Raw genomic sequence first — 17,303 nt, 5'->3', positions numbered from 1 at the left:
AAAGAAACAAAACCATCCTTCTTTATCAGTGGTGATACTTGTTTTCCAACTGTCACAGCTGCAAAATCTTCATCTCTTGACATCCAACCTTTGAATATATTACATGCTGTGATTTTGAAACAATGAGTGTAAATGTAAACTGTTTCACAGTCATCTATAATTTTATCCTTTATTTGTGATGTCACTGGAACATTTGGGTGCTGCTTCTTCCATTAAAAAAACAAAAACAAAAAAAAGTTTCGGTTTGGAACAAAACTTCTAATAAAATTTTCATGGTTGCCTCAAGTCTTTCCCTACACCTCAGTGGTTGCAAAGAACATGTCTAAATTGGGGTTCAGAGACACCTTTCAGTTTCATGTATATTTTATGAACTTTCTAATAACTTTTTTAAGATTCTGGAAGGCAACTGCATCAGAGACTATTTTTTTTGTTAGCAGATGTCTTATTACTTACTGTGTTTTTATTACTGTGGTCTGAACAGAACTACCATTTGTGCTTTTGCTTTATGGAATTGCAGTAAATTTAGATACATTTTCTCAGTACTGATTATAGATTTTGTATTCATTAATACTTGTACTGCCTTTCTTTTTTTTGTAGAATTCCTTTTATCATCACCGTATAATGTCTTGCATTTTCTACTTATTGTATCTTCAGTTTAGAAAAAATTCCGTTGGCTTTGGCTTTGCGTAGTAGTCTAAAAGGTTTGACATCACAAAGCTCAGAGTATGCTATTGCACGTGGAAGTTTTATCTTGCCACAAAGGCTCCTAAGCTTGTGCTTGGTTTCTTTTCGAAGGTGGAAAATCAGCGTACCGACCAAGAGCTTTTTATTGAAAAATTATTTCCTCAGTAGTGAATGTGAACTGTGGAACTAATAATTTACTATAATGGTTTCTTAGATGCAGAAGGAATTACTAGATACTGAACTGGATTTATACAAGAAGATGCAAGCTGGGGAGGAAGTTACTGAATTAAGACGAAAATATACAGAACTACAGCTGGAAGTATGTTTGCCTCTTCTTTTTTAGCAATTAACTTCTGATCAAATATTTTCCCCTATGTTTATTAGTCTGTGTATTGTATCATAAACTTTTTTTCCTAGAGTGCAGTATTAAGTTGCATGTAGATGGAGACATTTAGCAATAATATTTAAGAAAAAACAGTTTCTCTACTTCAGTGGCATCCAGAAAATAGTATTGTCTTTAATTTTGATTGCTAATCTATTTAAAGTCTATAACTGTTTAGATGACATGGTGTTTTACAGATTCGTGGTAATAATACTTCCTTGAGAACATACAGTGTTTTTTAATTGTTTCCTGTAGGTCATTTTGTGTTTAATACGGAAGAGTTAAAAAACAGTGCCTGATCTTTTATTCTAAAGTGTCAGCATCCTCTTAATGAGGAAAAAAAAAAAAATTGAGATGGCTGTGCAAGATTCTTCATATCTATGTCTAATTTTGAGAAATTATGGATGCTGTGGGTGCTATTCTGTGTTATTTTGCACTGTCTTAAATCACATGATAATATTATCTCTTTTTACTGTTAAGCAGGCTGCTGTGTCACTTAAATCCCTCTTGTCTTAATGAAGTTTGGTCATGTCTTATGTATAACTACATATGAATACAGTGCAAATACGTGCGGTGAAGTTGCATTAAAGTCTTGCTTCAAAACTAAGTTGTTATGCAGCTTTGGTAGTTGTGAACATAATTTTGTTAATAAACCAAACCAATTGAATAGAGATGGCACAAAAGCTTCTGTTAACAATATATATTCTGATGGTGAGTAATATTTCATACTCATATGGACTGAAAGCTTATTCATAAATTGTACATTCCAGAAAATATGTGAATTGAATGACCTGTAAAATAGCAGCAGAAAGCAGGTGCTTGTTCAAGATAAAGTTATACCACAGTTGAGAGCGCTAATCCTACTCCGTCTCTCATTAAGTCTGTTTGTTTTTTGAGTTGAGGGCAAAAAAGAGTAGCTCTTTCAGGGAAGTAATATTTGCTAGTAAAATGAATTTTCTGAACCCTTTAGCAAATACCAAGCAAAGTAGATGGAGAAAAAACGGGTTATTAGTGATGCACGTTGATATGTTTCAAGGAACAGCATGAAATGTGTCCCTTGTACAATGTACAAAAGGGTGTTGTTTTTTTTTCCCATTGACATTTGTTTGATTCTTCAATATTCTTACAAATTCTTAAAAAAAGTTCTAATATTCACATATTGTGTTTGTGACTCTGACTTCCACAATATTTGACGTTTCTTCTTTGACTTATAACCTGTTGTTCCGTTCCAGGTAACCCTGATTTTACTGTAAGAAAACCCAAATAGTTTACAGCTTGTTTGTTGAGTCAGCATACCTTGAATTATTCATTTAAATATTTTAAAGTGTTTAAAAAAAAACCTGCCAAAGAACAAAACTAAAAACCCCAAACCCCTTAGTATTCTCTTTATAAAAAATTAAAGGGAATTAGATACTATTGTAAAATTATCTGAATAATTTCATTAATAAAACTGTAACAGATTGATCTCCCCATGGGTACTGTCACTGGCATGCATTAAAGTAGTGCCATCACCGCTTGAGTCGTAAACATAGTTATGGTGATTTCATTTAACTTTTGATTCTTATGGCAGATTTACTTGAGTTTAAAAAAGTTTTTTTTTTCTAGTTAAAAACATGGAAATTAAATACCTGAAAGGGCCCTTTTGAAACTTAAAGTAACTTTTGCAGATTATTTTTTAAATGACTTGTCTGTCATTGTTATTGGCCTTTTGACTGTTCTTGGAGGGTGCATGCCAGTTCTTTAGAAGGGTTACACAGGTATTGTGGGAATGGAAATTATTGAGTACGTAGAGCCAAGTGTTAGTGAATATTTTGTTCTTGGTAGTGCCCGTTAAAAGCCTTTGTTTCACACCTTGCAGTTCTGTGGCCAAAAGCTCTTATGTGGCATCAATTCTGGTCAGAATAAAAGTCTTGCCTGAACTTTCAGAGACAAGGAAGCAAAAGTAGAGACAGATGAAGTAGATAGACACCGTATCAAGAAATTTTGCTAATGAAATTTCAGTTGTACTGCAGTTCCTTTTTTTGAGAAGTTAATGCTCACAGATAAGGGCTCTGTTGATATCTGTATTTAATATCTGGTTCTTTTTTCCTATTTCCATCCTATTTTTTGTCTGTTAATAATTAACAGTATTAGCTTTTGAATGGTATTAAAATGTTCACCTTTTGTTATTTTAAGACCTGCAAGCTGCTCTTTCTGGAGCTGTTTTGGGGATGTGTTTTTAGGAAGAATCAGAATATGTGTTTGCTAATTTTGTATAAATATGTAGATTGTGAATTTTAATTTATCAATATGTTATGTATAAACATCTTAGGCTGCCAAACGAGGGATTCTTTCTTCAGTTCGTGGTAGAGGGGTTCATGCAAGAGGTCGGGGCGCATCACGTAGCAGAGGTAGAGGAATACGAGGCCGGGGAAGAGGCAGAGGAGTTCCTGTGCATGCAGTTGTGGATCATCGACCTAGGGCATTAGAAATCTCTGCCTTTACAGAAAGTGATAGAGAAGATCTTCTTCCTCATTTTGCGGTATGTTGCAGTTTCACCTTTTTTGGTTTTTTGGATGAAATTCTTCTATTGAATGACTTGTTTCCTCTTGATTCAGTTCATCTTGATTCAGTTCATCTGGAAATATTATTTAGGAGTAAATCTTTAACATGATATGCAGAGGATGCATCAGAAAAAGGTGTAACAGGAAAATTACACGATTGATTCGACTAGTTATAAGTGTAATCTCATAGCATTTACAAGGCTTCTGGATTTTTTCTTCTTAAAAGGAAAGGATAATGGCTCATAATATTTATTTTTTCAGGATTTATGTAAATTTTTTACAAATTTTTAGTTACTGAAATAAAATAACTGAAGGGATGGTGAGAATACAGACTGTCAGTGCCAAACTTTCAGTATCTGAAGTGTGTTTATCTTTGTTGAATTATCTTGACAAGTGCTTAATGAAAATTTTCATTAAACATTTTCAGTGCTTTTGCCTGACTTTCTGAATTTAAGAATCAAGATGAAAATTATGCAAATATATGCAGATCTTGGAAGAGCATCCAGACATTTCTGTCTGTTCATGTATTTAGACTTAAGTCAGAGCTTTTTCTACTTTTTTTCTGTTTTCAGTCTAAGAAATGATACCTTGACATACATCACTTTTAGCACATTTTTCTTTGAAAATATAATAGTGAAAAATGAACATAAATTTATAAAAACCCTTTTCCTCCATTAAATAAAGAGTATGATAAAAGCAAATTTGTTTATTTTGTGGAATGAATGCTAAGAATATCTAGTGGCAAAAATTGTGTGAATTGCTGACTGTGCCCCTTTCCCCCTTGTTTCTTTGGGATTTTTTTTCCCCAACATTTAATTGTAGTGGTCCTCTCTGAAGGAAAAAGTCAAGAAGCCAGTAAGTTCAGTAAATTTTACTCCAGTCAATGTACTTAATATTTCCTGTCTGGCAGTCATGCAAGCAGCTTTTCAAAAGAACAACAACCAATAAGGATCTGTCTCTGCTTTTTAAAATAAATAAAAAATTCAAAACAAAACAACAGAAACAACAGCAACAAAAATTACAACCAAAAAACCCTTCCACTGTTATACTGGGTTTTTTAAGGTGTCTTGTTTCCAGGAACTATGTGTGCACACATACATAAAGGTGTATATATATTTTGTTCCCCTTAAGTACACTGCATCGATCCTCTATAGGGGAACAAAAAAGGAGCCATCATACCTGTAAGAACAAAATTACTTCCTATAGAGATAAATAACAGATCATACATTTATACATATCTATATATATATTTGTGTGTGTAATTAAGGGGAATAAAAGTACTTTCTATAGAGATGTATGAGGGATTGAACATTTGACCATGACTTAACAAATCTTTCTGTAAAAGTTAAGAACATGTAACTTTAAAATGAAGTGATACATACTACCTGGAGTTTTCTGAATCCAGTTTTGATGATGCATGTTAGAAAAAAAAATTATTTGTCATATACAGCATTGAGATGTAGTCTGTCTTGTGAATATTGCTGAATGAAATATTACTGGTCACTTTTCATAGTTTTCATTTCATTATGTACTTTTCTTACTGCAAACTTCATGTTTTCCTATACATTATTTTTTTGGAGAAAATAGAAAACTTACAATCATTAACAAGCAAAAATATTAATCATAAACTTAGTAACATCAACAAGACCATTCCATTCACCATGTTAGTAGGATAACACTGAGAAAAAAAAGTGAATTACTTAATTTTGCAGGTTGTGGGTTTACTTCAAGTTTTAAACTTGCTGCAAATTCCATGGAAATATTCTGAGCTATATTTCTGTCTCTGTGATATGATACCGCAACTGTGCACATCAGCAGTGCAGTCTACTTGCACAGATGTGTTTGATGGGCTTTGCAGCTCACAGTGATGGCAGCATTAAAGGTAGTGATACCATAGCAGCCATTACTGGAATAGATGGGAATATTAAGGTGCTGAAGAACAGTTAAGTTTTGAAACATTTTCTACAGTCCCTACCACTAACAAAGCTTTTGGTGGAAGAGTTTTGCAATAGGCTAATGAAATAATCTCAAGATTCCTTCTTTCTAGTAAAAAAGAGAAATGTTGAAGCAAGGCAACCTCTTTCTGTCATAACTTTACTTCATATCTGTAGGAATTAGGAAATCCAGAGTCAAGAGCACTTTGGTGTTTTAGAAATGCAAGTACAAGGAAAAGTATTCTTGACTAAGACAAGTACTCTGGCATTTAGACTGTGAATACACTATTCTAATTTTCTGTGGTTTTTTGAGGGCGTTTGATTTAGGACTGCATTTTTAGAGGTGGAGAACTATTTTACTAAACTTTTTATTATTGTTTACCAAAAGCAATATGGTGAAATTGAAGATTGCCAGATAGATGACTCTTCTCTCCATGCGGTGATTACTTTCAAAACAAGAGCAGAAGCCGAAGCTGTGAGTATAGACTTTCTCAAAAATACTCTGCAGCATTCAAGTACTGTCTGGTTATGTTACACTTCTAGATTTGATTAAATATAATACTGCTAGTTATTTTAAAACTATTGACACAAAAGTTGAATTCTAAATAAAACAAAATTGTCAGAACAGCATATTACTGAAATATTTAGGAAATGAGGATGTTTATAGCAAGTGGAGGATGTAAGAGAGAAATTGAGGGAAACACTCAGGAATCAATAGTTTGATGTCTTGGTTCATCTTCATTTAATTGCGATGGTTTTTTACCTGAAGACTTGCTACCCTCAGTCTTCCTGAAGTGTCACTGACATCCTGCAGAGCGAGCCTGTGTATTTTGTTTGTCTTTAATTGGATCTACCTTTGCCTGAAAACCTGTGATAGTGTAAATGATATTTGATCTCATGGGATTTTCTTTTTGTTTTCTTTTTTTCCCCCCTTTTATTTAGAAATTTATGAAATTGCAGAAGCACAGAATTGTGGAAGTAACTTCTAGACACTAAAATCTAGAGTTGACTTATGTTGTAATTCAGCATCCTTACATGTGGATCATTAGGACTTTATACATTTAGCTCAGTGGCACTCCTGCCTTAACCGGTCTGTAGCGTAGGCATTATGTGAACCTGTACAAAATAATGAACATAATTGTTCTGCAAATTATTTTGTTTCCTTTAAAATGCATCCATCACTGTTGGGAGGGAGTATCCTGAAAATAACAGGGACTCCAGAAAGAATGGATTCATATTTATGGTATGGTTGTATGGAAAGATTTCATTTTATATTTTGCACAAAGTTTATCTTGTGCAGTTTACCTGAACATGATTTTCATACCTGGCTAGGCTATTCTCTTTCTCGTCTTGAGTCACCAGTGACCTGATTGACAGAAATACTGATATTTACAATGCAGATTAAGCCAATGGGGGCAATAGTTTTGAACACTTAGAATATCATTTATGATTACATATTTTGAGAAATAGTTTGATCCATGTACCAAAGATGTTTTACAGAAACATAAAGTTTTGTTTGTGAAACTCTTAGGTATAGCAGTGATGAGCAGTAGCTGTATGAAGATTGTAATTATTCTGTAAAAAAGGAAGAGTAATTAATGGTAGGTCATGTATACTGACTCATGGGGAAAAACAGTACTGTACAGCTGTATCGAAGGAACACAGTTCAACAGTGAACCATAGTTTTGTGGAGAATGAGAGATACTGCAGATAAAAGCAGTTGTAATTAATATATTCACAAGTGAACTGAAGTAAGGTTGGGATTTCAGTTTTAGTGCTTCCTGGCACAGGATACTTCACTTTGCAAGTTCATATTCTTTGACATTGTAGTTTACAAGAAATACTCCTAGGTATTGAGAGGAACGTCTGCTTCCCTGAAAAGAAAAATAGGTTACCTAGAGCAATAATCTGTTTTGTGGACTATCCAAATAAAAGCTTTACTTCTTCCAGATGGAGTATGATTCACTACAAGGATCTTGTCAGTATCTTGCTAAAGATATTTGTTTATCAGCAAAATATATTAGAACATGTGTAGAACATGCTTTACCTAAAAATTGGCAGGTAACGTCTTCTCTGCCTTACCTAAATTTCTACATGTAAAAAGCAGGGAATGGTAGTATTTTGGAATCAAACACAGAAGTGTGGAGACAAGAAGCACCTGAAAAGGAAGGTAACACAGAATAAAAAAAGATGTGGGCAGGGGGAGAAGGGACGTATATTTGGTGGAAAGGTCTAAGTCAATGTTATGTACTTCTCTCTCTTTTTTTTGTGATGCATTTCAGTGCATTTAAAAAGCAGTATAATTTTCCTCAATCACTCTCAAATAGAATAGGTGGAGTTTTCAAGCTGTATTAAAGGTGAAGTTCAGAATGCCCTTCTGAAAATAAGGATATTGCACCTTCATTTTTAAGTGAAAGTGTTATGAAAACTGGGTTCAATCAAATCTAGTAAAATATGTATTTTCCTTAAGATATTCCTATTTATTAAATATATTTCCACTGGAATTTCTGTGTTTATGGCTAAAGCAGAATTAGTTATAGAAGGTAATCGTTAAAAACCTCTGTTGAGGCCAATTGTGAGGTAAATGCAGCTAGTATTTTACCTTCTTAAATTAAAATAGGCCTAGGCTTTGTGTTCATATATGTTGTAGCCTCGAAGGAAGAGGAAGATTCCCTGTTGTAAAATGTTGCATTTTTATGTAGTAGTAATTTCTTCCAAAGATTACAAGTTGTTTCTGGACCTAAATGTCACGTGTAAGTACTTTTACAAATTCTGGTTGTGTGACATTGTGATGAGACCATGGACAAAAAGCTCCTGAGCTGCATTTTAATAAGCATAGAATCTTTTAAATTTATCATAAATTTATATGTACAGATTTAAAATTTATACCTGGGGACTTTAATATCACACAATTCATGTTCAGATGTCATTGAACATGTAATTGTTTCTACATTTCACATTATACTGTGCTTTCAGATTGTACTATAAATCTTTTGTGACCATGACGGTTATTTCGGAATGTTGCTAACACTGATTTATGCTCATTCATGTTACTTTAATTTGAACATACTCTTTCCAAAGCAGCCACTTAATGCAGCTGGTACTTAGAAGGGCATGAATATCCCATAAGTTAAAAATTTTTACATTTCAATTACAACGGCTTTACAGGAAGTGGAAGATTTTCCAGTAGATTAAATTGTAATCACAAAGGGGCTTTTTTTTTAGTTGTTTGGTTGTTGGGTTTTTTAAAATATACTAAATCATTTGTGAGATATCTTACTTCTTCCACTAAGTTATATATTGTTTTGTGTCCATCTTTGAAAGGTGAGGAACCCATCAAGATAATATTAAAAAACAAGGTGTTAGTTCGGTATGTTGCCTACATCACCTAATGATTGATGGTTTTCCAAGCTTATTTTCTTCTGAACATATTTTGATCATTTTCTTCAAAGGATGTATGAATTCCACGTGCAGTGAATGAAGTTGTTTTGTTTAGCCTATTAACAGTAATTCAGTGATGAATATATTACAGCTTGGACTTCTTTTGTAAAATCACATATAACTAAGATGTTTAATCTTGTTTTAGGCTGCGATTCATGGATCTCGTTTTAAAGGACAAGAGCTGAAGTTGGCATGGAACAAGCCTGTTGCTAGTATGTCAGCTGTTGAAACAGAAGAAGCTGAACCCGATGAAGAAGAAGTAAGCTTGCTTTTTCTTTAATTTTCATTTTTTCCTCTTTAAGGTAAAATAGCTTTTTCAAGAAAAGTTGATTCATGCTCCTATTTTTTTAATCTAATTCATATTTTGATATCAGAAAGTGTATTTTGGGGGTTTAGGTTTTGAAAGTCTAGATATTTTACTTTTCCTTGGAGAAATGTTTTATTTCTTACACAACAAAAAACTCTAGAGGATATATCTAGAAAATGGAAGTGGTGGGTTTTAACTTTCATGAGAGAGTGAGGATTTTGTCCAAAACATGAGTTTGTGCCATTTACATTTGGCACTAATTTCTTAGAGAATCAAATTTCAGACTCTTTTGTTCCTTTATAGAGATATTGCTTGGAGGATACAGGTGAAGGAGTAATTCAGACCATTTACTGACTTCATTCAGACATGTAAAGTAACTCTACTGAGTGTTAGTCTTCATCATTGTGCATGAAAGATACTAAAGCCATGTCCAAATAACTTAATTGGTTAATGTAGAAGTGGTGGGGCAACAAGTCATGATCCAGTCTAACTCATTACATTCAAAATACCAGTATTTGTGAATTTAGAAGAATAAATGCCACTTGGGGATGAAGTCAAGCAGTCTTTTTCCTAATTTATTTACCATAAATTAAGTGTACACGCATAATTGCCATAGAATGGCTGAAGTAGAAGTGCACTTTGACTTACTCTGATAGTATTTGTATGTATCTTTTTTCCTGTGGTATTTTGGCACATCAACCATAGAAGCAGCTTCACAAGTTTGCTTTGATTTAAATTTGGTTGGTTCTTTTACATTTGGTAATGTTCACTTTCTGTTTTATTTCCTGGAGACACCAGTTTGTCTGTTTGCTTCCTGTCTCCAAAAATGCTAATTTGTTTTTAGCATGCCTGTCAAAGACAGCGTAGTCTACCTCCACCTCTGTGTATTCATATTAGGCATTTGTGCATTGTGACTTACTCAATGCTACTTTCCTTGTGTGCACAAACATCAAGCATTGTTAGGTAGTCATGAGCTGTGAGTGAACAAGAGACTACATTATGGAATCTTGCGAGCATCTTAGATATTTTGTCACATCTCCTTCAGGGACGTATTACCTGGGAACATCAGCAACAGTGCCTGTTGCTCCAAGGGGTGCACGTTATTGAGAGGTCTCATTGAGTAACCACTTCATTGAGATTTGGGTGATGAAGGAAGGGCATTCAGGGATATGCAAAAACTTCAGCAGAGTAGAGGAAGGAAAGTACATATTTGTTGGTAGGTGAACTACAGAGAGACTTGCCTTCTAACTACCTTCCCCTTCCCGAGACACTTGAGTGTAGGAGGGAACCTCTGGGATATAGTGGGGGAAAAAGGGAAAGAAGATAGTAAAAGTGACATGCCCTGGCAAAGAGAAAGAACAGATTTACAAACTCAGACCTAGACATGTGATGACAGCTTGTCAGCTGAGAAGTGCTTGTGCTAGTGGGATATATCTATTTTAGGTGATGGTTATTCTCCTTAACAGGAGTCATCAGGTATGGAAAGAAAACTCAGGGAAAAGACTGCATAGGACTGTTTTCTGCAGTTCATAAATTGATGGACTCATCTAAAACTTTCCAGATTTTCAAAATTTAAGTAAAAAGGGGAAGTAACTTGTTTTTAAATAAATAATTTAATTATTGGAATGTTTAACTTTATTATAGATTGTTTTTTCCCCTGACCTTTTATTTTTCTGACACTTTTCTTGAGATCCGATTTTGTTCTTTAACTGCTTTTATTTGTTTCGGGACTGTTTTTGCAGTCATTCCTCAGCTAATTATTCTTGTGGAAAATATCTAGCAGCTGATCTTGGGTTAAAACCCTTAGCTGTTCATTGGGTTTGTCTGCTTGCTGAAATCTTTGCAATAACAAATCTGTAATATAAAAATATTAGTTTGCCTGTGTTTTTGTTAGTAACATTGCTGGATACGTATTAGGCCCGGCGTTTACAGATATTTTATGTAACATGATTGATTATGCTTACCTCTGACCCTTTCCCTTTTTCAAAACAATCCAAATATATGTATGTAGCTCTCCCATATGTTCCTTCTGTAATGAGATTGGAGTTTATTTAGATTTTGTACAACTGAATTAGTCCTCCTAACCCTCACCAAATTTCTTTACATCAGGTATTTCTACTAGATAATCCTTGGGAAATTTTGCTTTTAAATGCCATTCTTTCATTCTGTGAGCTCTGTATTGCTTCTAACATTTGATTAAGTTAGTATTTGAAGTGTAATGTTATGATCCCTATGTCCCAAATGAATGAGGTCAAGAACTTCATGTTCATGTGCTGAAGTTCAACCAGTTGCAAAAAGAAATTTTACATAGTGTTACTGTTTAAAATTTATACTTAGGCAGGCTTAGTTTGAGATTGGGCTTGTAGTCAGTGGCCTGAATTTCAGTCATACATTCTTTATACATGTAAAATATCTTGAGTTTCTGCATGCCTACTTATTTAACTTGATTTTATAGCAGCTATTGTAAACACATGAAAAAGGTTTCCTTCATTTTTCCATGTCTAAACTACCATTTTAGTTCAGCTGAGGAGTATTGATGCTAAAGAGGGATAGCAGGCATAGGACTTAGGTGAAACTTGATGTTTCAAAAAAAAAAAAAAAAAGAAAAAAAGGAGCTAGATCATTCAGCAGAGTGAGATTCTTAATAACAAAACAGGGTTCCTAGTCTATTTATGAAAGTAAGAGGAAAGCCTTTTGGACTTGAGTGCTTTAGAAAATCCCTGGTGAATAACCAGCTAATTATGAAAGCACTGGGTCTTCCTAGATGCCTTATGTTCTACACCTGGGTGCCTAACAAAAGAGCTGACTCTACTGAGTCAACAACTGATGCTTAGGAAGAGTACAAAACACGTAAATAGATATAAGCTTTTAATCAGCAGTGATTTGCAGTTCAGGGACCTGTTGAGTCAGAGATGTTGAGTCGGATGTGGTTGAAAGCCCTTGATATTTGTTTATTACGTGAATTTATCTGGTTCTTTGGAATCTGAATAGCATCTGTAATGTCCTGTAAAAGAGAATGCTACTGTTCACCTATGTCTACCCAGAATAAGTATCTTCCTGTTGAATCCACCACCTGCATGTTTAATTTTGATGTTCTCCTGCTCTTGCATCGAAAAGACAACCATCATTCTCTCTTCACTTTCTCTCAGATACTTAATATAGAACGATAACGTCTTACTTTCCCTCAGTTATTTTCTCTCCCTATATTTGTTCCCCTATATGGAAGTTGTTCCAGTCTTTTTGATCTTTTTGGAGATAGTAGTTTCTCCCTCTTGTAAAAGACTCTGCTGGAAAGAGAAGACTTAGTTTGAGGCTTACTTCAGCCTAGAGCCTCTTATCTCTCCAGAAGAGTTCCTAATTTCACAAATCAGCCTGCACACCACTTGCTGAATTTGAAAGTTCTGTAGCAAAAACCCCACAATTACTGGGACAAAAAGAGTAAGCAAGGAAGACCATAGCTGTTATTTCACAGCTGAGAGATTTTGCTAGGGAAAGACATCCTTGTGTTTTAGTCCTTGCTTTAGTTAGCACAGAGTTTGCTGGGTTAGGTGCCACTGTCAAAAAAGTCCCAAAATATAATAGTAGTTTATATACACCCCTGTGTCTATATGTAGATAAAAATTGAAACACCTTACTGTTTGTTTAACTTTGCCTTTCTACAGCCTGCTATTGTTGACCTGAAATATTTAGGGCTTTGAGGTCTGTCAAGTTACTGTGTTGTTACTGAAAGGAATAGAAATACAGTAATATATCTTGTCTGTCTCCCTGCCTCAAACTTTTAAATTTTTATATTGATTTTAAGTTTGATTAAGCTGTCAAAATCAAAAAGTCTCAGATTCAACCTTTTTGATACTGTGACACAGGTGGATTAAGCTCTCGGATGAAAACCAGCATAGTTACTGTGAGCATGAAAAAAAACATTAGTTTTCAGTATAGCATCCTAAGTTCTGTGGAAATGTAGCAACTTGGGCATGAATTATATGCTGAAGAATCAGAAGAGCTATTTAAGGATGAAGTGCATATGTCTTGGTAGTTTTAAAGTCTGTTGAAGAGAAAAAAACTTTCCTTTGCCATTTGCTAATATATATATATGACATATATATACAGTATACCTCTTTGAAAGCATTACTGTTTACCTCTTAAATCCCAAAATATTTTCTTTATCAAATTGCAAATATCAGAGATTTGTATTTTGCCTTTTGATTTTTAGCATTTTCTGGTGTAACATTGTCACCTTTATCTCTTGAAGTTTCAGGAAGAATCTTTGGTGGATGACTCGTTGCTTCAAGATGATGATGAAGAGGAGGAGGAGAATGAATCTCGTTCATGGAGAAGATGATTCAACTGATCAATGACAGTGCTGGAACTGCACCTGTGTTGCATTAGTATTACCTAATGTACTTCTGCATCTTTGTATTAAAAGGGGTTTTGTGATGAAGTTGGATTCAGATATAGATTAAAAAGCAGCTGGTCAATTATACGTTTTGAGAGATTGATGTTTGAGTTACATTTCAGTAAATGATTGCTAAAGACATCATACTAGGAACATATGCAATGTTTTTATTACATAGTTCTACAGAAAGTTACAGAATTCTTTGGGTTCTTTGTAATTTACTGAATTGGTCAAACACAAATGACCAAAAGTTGTTATAACATAGATAATTTTTGTTCTATTCCAGATACGGAATGAAAATTTGCATTTAAAATCTTTGTGAATGTTTTCAGAAATGAATAGATAACAGTACTAAACCGAAGTCTCTAAAGTTATGTATTCATAATATTGCATAGTAGTATGCTTAGGCTTTACTATGTACTAGCCTTTTGTTGGATTTGTGTACGTATTTTACCTATGGGTTTTAATGATAAAGTGTATGACTGCTTTGCATATAAGTCCTTATGACTTTAAGATGTTAAAAAATAAAGAAATGGAATGGTCTTCAAAAAAAAAAAAAAAAAAAAAAAAAAAAGCAATAACCAAAAAAAGCTAAGGCAATGGTCCTTCATGATGAAAAAAAAAAAAGAAAAAAAAGAGAAAAGACCATTCCAAATGGCAACCCCCACCCCCATGTTCACAAAAGGAGCTTGAATCACTATCACTCATGCTAAAATAATACTGAATATATATATATGTAAAAAATCTAAATCACGTTTCATGTACATTAACACAGGTATACTCTACAAAAAAACTTTTGAATGTTCTGAATTTGAAAGTGATGTAAGTCAAACAGTAAATGGAATAATATTCCAACAATAAGGAATTTTTTCTATAACCCTGCACTGTGCAACAGTAGAAGAAAATTTGATCCCATAAAAATAATATGCAGTACTGAAATATAATTTAGAAGAATACTTGAGAAGTGGAATATTTGGTAGATAATATTCTAAAAAATTTTACTATGCACACTAATGCATCTTTTCTATTCGTGTGTTTCTGTGATAACATTTTTCCATTTCAAAAGTAACACTCAGCAGATAGTAAGTTAACACAATCACGTATATTCATCATTCAAAAATATACGTACGCAAAATTCTAGTGTGCTCCACAGAACTACTTCATTGGCTCTTTCTAACAGGTCATTCTGTTATTTGAAGTCTGAAGTTTCTCTGCTTCTTAGGAAGGGGAAATTGCCTAGTCCTTTGCAGTAAAGGACATCTCAGAAAGACTTGTTTTTATTCCCATTAAGTGGCATTTTGCTGCACTGTTTTCAAAAGAAAATCCATTTATTAACTATTAGAGTAATGGGTTTTATTATGGTTTCGGAGAGGATGAGGAGGTTGTTTTGTTTTTAATATTTTCTTCCCCCCCATCAATTCATTAGTGAGTGTATCATAAAACCATCAAATAGATGGACATGAACCCGTATGACCATAACTTAAGAGTTGGACCTGATGTTCCTTGTGGGTCCATTCCAATGCAGAATATTCTCTGATTCTGTGATAGTACTTCAGTTAACAGGGTATTTTCTTTAGTCCGTGATTTTGTCTTTTGCTGGGGAGACAGGAGAACTAGTCTAAGTCATGTCCCTGCCCTTTTTTTTTAATTCCAAAGTAGGAAAGTAGAAGTAGTAGCATTTCAGAAAGATCTCCAGCTGTAGAATTTTTGTTTGTGCCATTGAATTACTTGAAGGGATTTTGAGAACTGGATCTTGGTTTGGTTTTTTTTTGTTGAGGGGGTTTTTGTTTGATTTGGTTTGGTTTTTTTCCTCTGTCCCTGTGTGTATGCATATCTTGTGGCAAAAAATATGCACTTAAAGTTTTTGTATAGTCTTAGTTTCAGATTGAAATGTCACAATTGACAGCCATGCCTGTTACAGTAAGTTCTAAATTTTGCCAGAAGGAATTGAATTTGGGAAATTGATTTCCTTTTACACTGAATTTCAGGCAAAATAAAATATTTTAAGAACCTTTTTATCCAATGCTCTCAATGAGCTGTTCTAGTTCACTGAATTAAATACAAGCTTTTCTACTTTGTTTTTTTAACGATTTAGTACATTTGAAAAGTGCCAAATCAACGGTCCAGAAAGTGGAAGTTTTTTTTGTGTTGTCTTAGAGAACAGGTACAACACAGGAAAAGACTGTCCATCCTGCCTTAAGCATGGCATGCTTTATCTACTCCTCAAACTTACCTTTTCACTGCAGTCAGTCAAAACACAAGCTAATGACAACTATCAGTGTGTTTTTTGCATGGGTGCTTCTTACAAATCATCTGAAATTGCTGTGTCACATCATTTTAAAACCAATATTCCAAGTTTGCCTGCCTGTTTTGAATTCAGCCTGGTAATGCATCCATGCAAGATTCATATCATAATAACTTTGCACCTTGATCTACTTGTAAGGGGATGAAACCTTTAAAAATTCTTTTTGCCATCTTCCTCCCACAAACTTCCTACTGGTGTGTATTTTGTCCCCTGCTGTTACCTTGTGACACTGAATGGTTGAAGAACACCTGGATCAGAATGGCTTTGTTTATTCTCACTTTAAAAACAAGCCCAAGTGTTTCTTTCAGTCGAAACCCATCTGTGGTTGTATGTCATTCAGCATAAGGAAACAGTGTCCCTGTTGCAATCTGTACATATTTCTGTCATTATCAAATTACTTTCTTCGTTTGATTTCCTTTTGGCTTTCTCTGTCTTCATATTCCTTGTCTAGCTTCCTCTCCCCTCCATTTTTTTCCCAACTATTGTAATTTCAGTTCAGTCAGATCCGTATTAACATAGCCTTCAGTGAAATCTGTTGTCAACTGGAGCAGCATCCTTCCTTGTTTGAATCAACAAACCAAACATCCTGCTGGCTTGGTTTTCCTCAGACAGCTTTTCAAAATTTCCATGGAAAAAAAGGTAAACATTTTAGAAGGTATTTTCTTTTCCACTTGGATACTAAAGGGCTTGAATAAGATACAAGCTGACATGCAGTTCAACAGCAATATGATTTTAAACCACATTTGGTTGAACTACAAAAAATTTGAAGTAATGGGAGTCATTAATTCAGAATATATTTTAATCTCTACAAAACAGTAAAGTAACAAGAATACTTTTGTGAAGCATCACTTAGGGCCAGTACTATTTATGTTTTTTCTTCTGTTAAAACTAATTTATTTCCACTCAGAATATTCGTAAAAGAAATCAGATATATTTATTAGTGAAACACAAAGGTGTTGGACTTATTTTACAAGCAAACTGGACAGGTCTATTTCTTAAATAGAAAAAGCACATGTTGAAAAGTAATCTTGTAACTTCAGACACTTAATTTGTGTTCTAAACTACACTGAAAACAGTCTATTCCTTAACTAGAAAAGAAGTAAAAAAATACTATCCAGCTAACTTAAGTTTCTGAGAACAGCGTAACATAATTGTACTTACTTAAAAAATCTCACTTCATTGTTGACCTAACTCTGAAGAGGACCCCAAACTGCCTAAGCTTTACTGTTCTTGTCAGCCCTTGGGTAACTTTAAAAAGCTGTACATTTATTTGAGGGTTTTGTATGCAGAACAGATAATTTTTGTCAGTTTTTG

General features: G+C 34.0%; 1 protein-coding gene across 3 annotated transcripts in view; it reads left to right on the top strand.

Annotated features, from left to right (window-relative positions):
• RBM26 (RNA binding motif protein 26) overlaps nt 1-14,246 on the top strand; it is a 56,708-nt gene extending 42,462 nt beyond the window's left edge. For all 3 annotated transcript variants that reach the window (XM_027721121.2, XM_027721122.2, XM_027721119.2), the window contains 5 exons: nt 899-1,003; nt 3,378-3,587; nt 5,932-6,018; nt 9,130-9,243; nt 13,541-14,246. In XM_027721121.2, the coding sequence (XP_027576922.1) occupies nt 899-1,003; nt 3,378-3,587; nt 5,932-6,018; nt 9,130-9,243; nt 13,541-13,630 (606 nt within the window). In that variant the 3' untranslated portion in view covers nt 13,631-14,246. The remainder of the gene's footprint in view (nt 1-898; nt 1,004-3,377; nt 3,588-5,931; nt 6,019-9,129; nt 9,244-13,540) is intronic.
• The last annotated feature ends 3,057 nt before the right edge of the window (nt 14,247-17,303 follow it).

Source organism: Pipra filicauda, unplaced genomic scaffold (assembly GCF_003945595.2).
Source record: "Pipra filicauda isolate LSUMZ 115617 unplaced genomic scaffold, ASM394559v2 scaffold97_size2427393_pilon, whole genome shotgun sequence".
In the NCBI taxonomy this organism is placed as follows: Eukaryota; Metazoa; Chordata; class Aves; order Passeriformes; family Pipridae; genus Pipra; species Pipra filicauda.
The sequence above is the reverse complement of the archived record's forward strand: the minus strand, read 5'-3'. Positions and strand labels throughout refer to the sequence as shown.